This window comes from Triticum aestivum, chromosome 1B, assembly GCF_018294505.1.
Source record: "Triticum aestivum cultivar Chinese Spring chromosome 1B, IWGSC CS RefSeq v2.1, whole genome shotgun sequence".
Taxonomy (NCBI): Eukaryota; Viridiplantae; Streptophyta; class Magnoliopsida; order Poales; family Poaceae; genus Triticum; species Triticum aestivum.
Genome location: NC_057795.1, coordinates 59609911 through 59617239, shown reverse-complemented (window position 1 = coordinate 59617239; position 7329 = coordinate 59609911). Strand labels below are relative to the sequence as shown.

The following is a 7329-nucleotide window of genomic DNA, read 5'->3' as shown; positions in this document are numbered from 1 at the left end:
TTCTAGTACCGTATTGGACTAGACGTAGTACGTACGGTGTGGGCTTTTGCGTTGGTACCGACGCGTACGAGTACAACTCATTTACTTGTCCTCCAAGGACTCTCATGTATTGCCCTCTTATATACCCCATGTAGTCGCACCTCAGACGGTCTGTCGTCTCGTGCTTGTAATACTTCTCCATCATAGTGATTGCACCTTCGTGCGTCCGTGGTTTTCTCCCGCAAGGGTTTTCACGTAAATGTCCGTGTCTCTTTTGTCTCGTTTATTTTCCGTTATTATCTAACAAGTGGTATATAGAGCTAAGGTTCATATACGAGATTTGAGACGAGGAGATTAGGGTTCTGTCGTGCGCGCCACCGCACGCGTCTTCAGGCGATCCGCCGATTCGAAGCCGCATCGATTTCTACTGCTGCCGCACGTCGCCGAAACCGACAGGCGACAGGAGTTCCTCGCTGCCACGTCTTCCGTCTACTCAAGTCTCGACACGACCTGCTGCCGCTGCTGATCCAGTACGCAAGGCCCCGTGTGCTGCTCCTGAGAAATCAACCGTCGTTGCTACTGCTAGTACTACTTTTCCTCCACGTGAAGACCAAATCCACATCGATGGTGAGTACTAGTGCTACACGCACACAAATCGAGATCTGATTGATCTCTACTCCTCACGTGAAGACAAGGCTGAATTACTAGTCCAAATATTTTACTTCTCAATTGCTACAGCCACCGAGAGTTTTCAGGTGCTATTTTTTCAACTCCGTTGCTCCGCATTAATTAAATCTATCAATAATTTTTCTACGACTTGTACTACTTTGTGTACACAGATTTATCGACTCATGACATCCATGAAGTACGATCTTTCGCTGCTAGATCGTGACACAAGGTTTACCTTATGGCAAGTCAAGATGCGGGCGTTGTTGGCACAGTCCGACTATGATGAAGCACTAGATAGTTTTAGGAAGAACCGAATTCAGGACTGGACTGATGAGGAGAAAAGAATTGATCGTAAGGCTTTGTCAAAAATTCAACTCCATTTGCATAATAATATTTTGCAGGAAGTTTTGAGCGAGAAAACTGCTGCCGCTCTCTGGTTAAAGCTGGAAGGGATTTGCATGACAAAAGATCTCACCAGTAAGATGCATCTAAAGCAAAAATTATTCCTGCACAGGTTACCCGAGGGAGGTAATGTTTTGAATCATATTTCAGAATTTAAAGAGATCATATCTGATCTAGCTGCAATGGAAGTTAAATATGAAGAGGAAGATACTGCTCTAATGTTACTTTGTTCACTGCCAAGTTCTTATACCAATTTTAGAGACACCATATTACACAGTCGTGATACTCTCACGCTTAATGAAGTTTATGAAGCTTTGAACTCCAAGGAGAAGATGAAATTAATGGTGCCTCATGATGGTTCAACTTCATCCCAAGCCGAGGGATTATCTGTTCGTGGCAGGACAAAGGAGAAGAACTCTAATAATGGAAACAGAGGCAAAAGTAAGAAAGGCCACAGGGGCCGGTCGCAATCCAGAGACAAGAAGTATTGCAGGTATTGCAAGAGAGACGGGCATGACATCTCAGAGTGTTTCAAGTTGCAAAATAAAGAAAAGAGGAAAGGTAACAAACAAGGTGACAATTCTGCTAACGTTGCTCGTGATGATAGTTACGATGATGCTCTTGTCGTTATTGCTGGATGTGTTGAGACCAATGATGAGTGGGTACTTGATACTGCATGCACTTTTCATATGTGTCCACATAGAGATTGGTTTAATACTTTTGATTCCACTACTTCTGCTGGTTCCGTTTTGGGTTTTGATAATTCACCATGCAAGATTGAAGGCATAGGTTCTATTCGAATCAAGATGTTCGATGGCATAATCAGAACTTTGACAGATGTTCGGTATATTCCGAAGATGAAGAGAAATCTTATTTCTATGAGTGCCCTTGATGCAAAAGGGTACAAATATTCAGGTGGAGATAGTGTTTTGAAGGTCACCAAAGGTTCCCTTGTTGTGATGAAAGGTGACTTAAGTTCGACCAATGGTCTTTATTACCTTCGAGGTTCTACTGTTTTAGGTAACGCTACTCCATTTGTTTCAAAGAATTCTGATTGTGATGCTGCTAACCTTTGGCATATGCGTCTTGGACATATGAGTGAACTTGGTTTAGCAGAGTTAAACAAGAGAGGTCTTCTTGATAGATATGAACCTGGTAAATTAAAATTTTGTGAGAACTGTATCTTCGGCAAGCACAAGAGGGTGAAGTTCAATACTTCGACCCATACAACTGAAGGTATTCTTGATTATGTGCATTCTGATTTATGGGGACCATCTCGCAAGAAGTCACTAGGTGGTGCAAGTTACATGCTGACTATTATTGATGATTATTCGAGAAAAGTTTGGCCTTATTTCTTGAAGCATAAATATGAAGCATTCTCAGCATTTAAGGAGTGGAAGATTATGATTGAGAGGCAAACTGAAAGGAAGGTAAAGATACTTCGCACTGATAATGGTATGGAATTCTACTCTAAGCAATTTAAGAATTATTGCAAGTCTGAAGGCATTGTCAGACATTACACCGTTCCTTATACTCCTCAACAAAACGGTGTTGCTGAGCGTATGAACAGGACCATTATTTCCAGAGCCCGTTGCATGTTGTCCAATGCAGGTTTGCATAGGCGTTTTTGGGCCGAGGCCGCTTCCACTGCTTGTTATCTCATTAATCGTTCACCATCTGTTGCTCTTAATAAGAAAACTCCAATTGAGGTATGGTCTGGTTCACCTGTTGATTATTCACAGTTGAGAGTTTTCGGTTGCACTGCTTATGCTCATGTTGATAATGGAAAGTTGGAGCCTAGGGCTGTTAAGTGCATCTTTCTTGGTTATAAGTCTGGTGTTAAAGGTTTTAAACTGTGGAATCCTGAAACCCAGAAGGTTGTTATTAGCAGAAATGTTATCTTTAATGAATCTGCTATGTTACATGATGTTTCATCTACTAATGTTCCCGTTGAGAGTGAACAGCAGCCTACTATTCAGTAGCCTACTGTTCAGGTGGAGCATGTTATTGATTCAGGTGATACATCTGATAATGAAATTGCTGATGCACATGATGAACCCGTCGTTGATGATGATCATGTCACTCCCACTCCAAATCAGCCTATTGTTCCACCTAGTTGGAATCTTGCACGTGACAGAGTTAGACGGGGTATTAATAAACCTGACAGGTTAATTGAAGAGTGCAATATTGTTTCTTTTGCTTTATCTGTTGCAGAAGAAATTGAAGGTAATTCCGAGCCTTCTTCATATTCCGAGGCTATTATTTCTGGTGATAGTAATAAGTGGATGACCTCTATGCATGATGAGATGGAATCACTTGAAAAGAATGGCACCTGGGATTTAGTAAAATTACCTAGAGAGAAGAAACCTATTCGTTGCAAGTGGGTTTTCAAGAGGAAAGAAGGTGTTTCTCCTAATGATGAGACAAGATATAAAGCAAGGTTAGTTGCTAAAGGTTACAGTTAAATTCCAGGTATTGACTATAACAAAGTCTTTTCTCCTGTTGTGAAGCATAGCTCTATTCGCACTTTACTCAGTATTGTTGCCATGCATAATCTTGAGCTTGAACAATTGGATGTGAAAACTGCATTTTTACATGGAGAATTAGAAGAGGATATTTATATGGAACAACCTGAAGGTTTTGTTATTCCTGGAAAAGAAAAGCTTGTCTGCAAGTTAAAGAAATCTCTTTATGGATTGAAGCAATCCCCTAGACAGTGGTACAAGAGATTTGACACTTTTATGCTCTCTCAAGGTTTCAAAAGGTCTAATTATGATAGTTGTGTTTATTTGAAAACTGTCAATGGTTCAACTATTTATTTGCTCCTTTATGTTGATGATATGCTTATTGCTGCAAAGAGTATGTCAGATATTGATGAACTAAAGAAGCAATTGAGTAATGAATTTGAGATGAAGGATTTGGGTGCAGCAAAGAAAATACTTGGCATGGAAATATCCAGAGATAGACCGTCTGGAAAAGTATATCTAAGTCAGAAGGGATATATTGATAAAGTTCTTCATTGCTTTAATATGCATAATGCCAAGCCGGCGAGTACACCGTTAGCTGCACACTTCAAATTGTCATCAGCTTTATGTCCTAAGTCGATGCAGATATTGAGTACATGTCTAGAGTTCCCTATTCAAGTGCAGTTGGTTCACTTATGTATGCCATGGTTTGTTCTTGTCCGGATTTATCATATGCGTTGAGTGTTGTCAGTTGATACATGGCTAATCCTGGAAAAGAGCATTGGAAAGCAGTTCAGTGGATTTTCAGATACCTGCGTGGTACTTCTAATGCTTACTTAAAGTTTGGAAAAACTGGAGATGGACTTGTTGGTTTTGTTGATTCTGATTTTGCTGGTGATTTGGATAAGAGAAGATCGCTCACAGGTTATGTTTTCACCATTGGTGGTTGTGCTGTGAGTTGGAGAGCAACTTTGCAGTCTATTGTGGCTTGTTCCACTACTGATGCCGAGTATATGGCTATTTCTGAGGCATGCAAAGAAGCTATCTGATTGAGAGGTTTGTACATTGAGCTTTGTGGAGATTCATCTTGCCCTACCGTATTTTCTGATAGTCAAAGTGCCATATATCTTACAAAAAATCCAATATATTATGAGAGGACAAAGCACATTGATGTTAGATTTCACTATATTCGAGATGTTGTTGCTGAAGGTGATTTGAAGGTATGCAAGATAAGTACTCATGATAATCCTGCTGATATGATGACAAAGCCAGTTCCTACCAATAAGTTTGAGCTTTGCTCAGGCTTAGTTGGTATTTCTCACTAGTCCGATGGACTTTGACGCACAAGGTGTTTATGCTGATTTGGATGGAGTTATTCACTTTCTTCGACTACTAGAGGGAATTTCGATCAAGGTGGAGATTGTTAAATTATGATCTAAATTCTAGTATCGTATTGGACTAGACGTAGTACATACGGTGTGGGCCGTTGCGTTGGTACCGACGCGTACGAGTACAACTCGTTTACTTGTCCTCCAAGAACTCTCATGTATTGCCCTCTTATATACCCCATGTAGCCGCACCTCAGACGGTCTGTCGTCTCGTGCTTGTAATACTTCTCCATCATAGTGATTGCGCCTTCGTGCGTCCGTGGTTTTCTCCCGCAAGGGTTTCCACGTAAATGTCCATGTCTCTTTTGTCTCGTTTATTTCTCGTTATTATCTAACAGCATACGTGTACATGAGAAGAACTAAGTCAGGATTGGGTATGGTTAATGGCCTTACTAACAGTAGGTCCATGAGTGACCAAAATATATCCAGGTGAAAACTTAAACATAAGCTATTTGAGCCCTTATCTGAAGGCATCGGGTTCTAATTACAGTAACGGAGTAAATTTTGCTATTGGCGGTTCAAGAACACTACCACGGGACGTTCTTTTTGCATTGCATGTACAGGTGCAGGAATTTTTGTTCTTTAAAGACAGGTCCCTGGAACTGATCAATCAAGGTTTGTTTGTCGTGTTTCTTCCCTCAGATTAAAACGAAATAAGAAGCGAGGAGCGATAAAGTTGATAATAAATGAGCAAACCTGTTGCTATTGCACAGGCCAGGAAGCTTCAATTGATGCACAAGGGTTTCAAAATGCTCTATATACCATAGACATAGGACAGAATGATATTAATGCTCTTCTGTCCAACTTGCCTTACGACCAAGTAGTGGCGAAGTTCCCTCCAATACTTGCCGAGATTAAGTATGCTGTTCAGGTGACGTTTTCATTTTTGCCTTTTTTGTGAATAAATTACTGTACCCTTTGTACTTGCTGTCAAGACGGACAACCACAACTCTGTACTTCCTAGAATTTTTTTTTTTGCAGATTCTGTATGACAACGGGAGTCGGAACTTCTGGATACATGGAACAGGGGCTCTCGGTTGCCTGCCTCAGAAGCTCTCTATTCCACGCAAAAATTACAGTGATCTTGATCAGAATGGCTGCCTGAAGACATACAACAGAGCTGCGGTCGCGTTCAACGCAGCGCTAGGCAGCCTCTGCGATCAGCTGAATGTACAGCTGAAAGACGCGACCGTTGTTTACACCGATCTTTTTGCTATCAAGTATGACCTTGTGGCCAACCACACCAAATACCGTCTGGTGAAATTCGCATGATATCTGGTGAGATTGCTAATTGCTTTTCTTCAGGTTTTGACAGGCCATTGATGACGTGTTGTGGGTACGGAGGGCCACCATACAACTATGATTTGAGAAGGAGCTGCCAGTCTCCAAATGCAACGGTCTGCACTGACGGCTCAAAGTTCGTTAGTTGGGATGGCGTGCACCTCACCGAGGCCGCTAATGCCGTCGCGGCTGCAGCCATACTGAGCTCCGCATATTCCAGACCAAAGCTCAAGTTTGATCAGTTCTGCAGAGCCTGATAGTTGTATTTCATACTACACTACTCCCTCCGTCTATACTAGAAGCAAAGGCGCGCGTGTTGCCGCACCATTCTTGTCCTTTTGTCATTGTATATAATGTCCTTCTTTTCCTTGCTATATCTATTGCAGTATATCTCTTCTAAGAAATTCGATAGGTCAATGACATCAAAATATATACTCCCTCCATTCGGAATTACTTGTCGTAAAAATGAATGTATCTAGACGTATTTTCATTCTAGATACATCCATTTTCAAGATAAGTAATTCCGAACGGAGGGAGTGCATTGGAGAGAGTACCAATAACTTTGTTTTCTAAGGGGGAATGCAGACTGTTAATATGTTTTCTTTCCATCTAAAACATTAGAGCTAGCGAAGCAGTAGCGGATCTAGCCCAATGGGTAAGCCTGGGCCAACAATAGAACTGTTCATATAAAATATATTTTTCTTAATATTTTTTACCCTTTTTCCTATGCTATAAAGCTATTCAAAAAATCTCAGGATGGGCCGTGGCCCACCCTGTCCACCCTCTACCTCCACCACTGTAGTGAAGGAACGTATAGAACTTCAACAGCACAGCTAAACATGATAAGAATGAGAGGAAAATGCCCCGATAATTTTAGAGCTAAGAAAGTTGCAACAGCACATGTACAACAGGAGCATCGGTACAACCCCCTCCTAAAACGTATAAAGGGTAATATAGTCATTTCATAATTTGTACTTACTTTTGTACTCCCTCCGTCCGGAAATACTTGTCATCAAAATAGATAAAAAGGGATGTATCTATAACTAAAATACGTCTAGATACGTCCCCTTTTATTCATCTTGATGACAAGTATTTCCGGACGGAGGGAGTATGTATGATGGGTAGCCCGCCGGACATATACTACA

At 41.2% G+C, this 7329-nt stretch overlaps 1 protein-coding gene across 1 annotated transcript; it reads left to right on the top strand.

The window, feature by feature from the left end:
• The first annotated feature begins 899 nt into the window (after positions 1 to 899).
• LOC123077077 (GDSL esterase/lipase LIP-4-like) lies at positions 900 to 6441 on the top strand. The gene is made up of 5 exons (XM_044499294.1): positions 900 to 999; positions 5315 to 5518; positions 5617 to 5774; positions 5885 to 6155; positions 6209 to 6441. Exons 1-5 carry the CDS (start codon positions 900 to 902, stop codon positions 6439 to 6441), a joined length of 966 nt encoding a protein of 321 aa, XP_044355229.1.
• The last annotated feature ends 888 nt before the right edge of the window (positions 6442 to 7329 follow it).

What these genes read in the sequence shown, in the direction of transcription:
- LOC123077077 (XM_044499294.1), top strand. Translation starts at nt 900, where the DNA reads ATGCGGGCGTTGTTGGCACAGTCCGACTATGATGAAGCACTAGATAGT. An exon ending in CCTGGAACTGATCAATCAAG is followed by an intron (nt 5,519 to 5,616) that starts GTTTGTTTGTCG and finishes GCTATTGCACAG; the next exon opens with GCCAGGAAGCTTCAATTGAT. An exon ending in AGATTAAGTATGCTGTTCAG is followed by an intron (nt 5,775 to 5,884) that starts GTGACGTTTTCA and finishes TTTTTTTTGCAG; the next exon opens with ATTCTGTATGACAACGGGAG.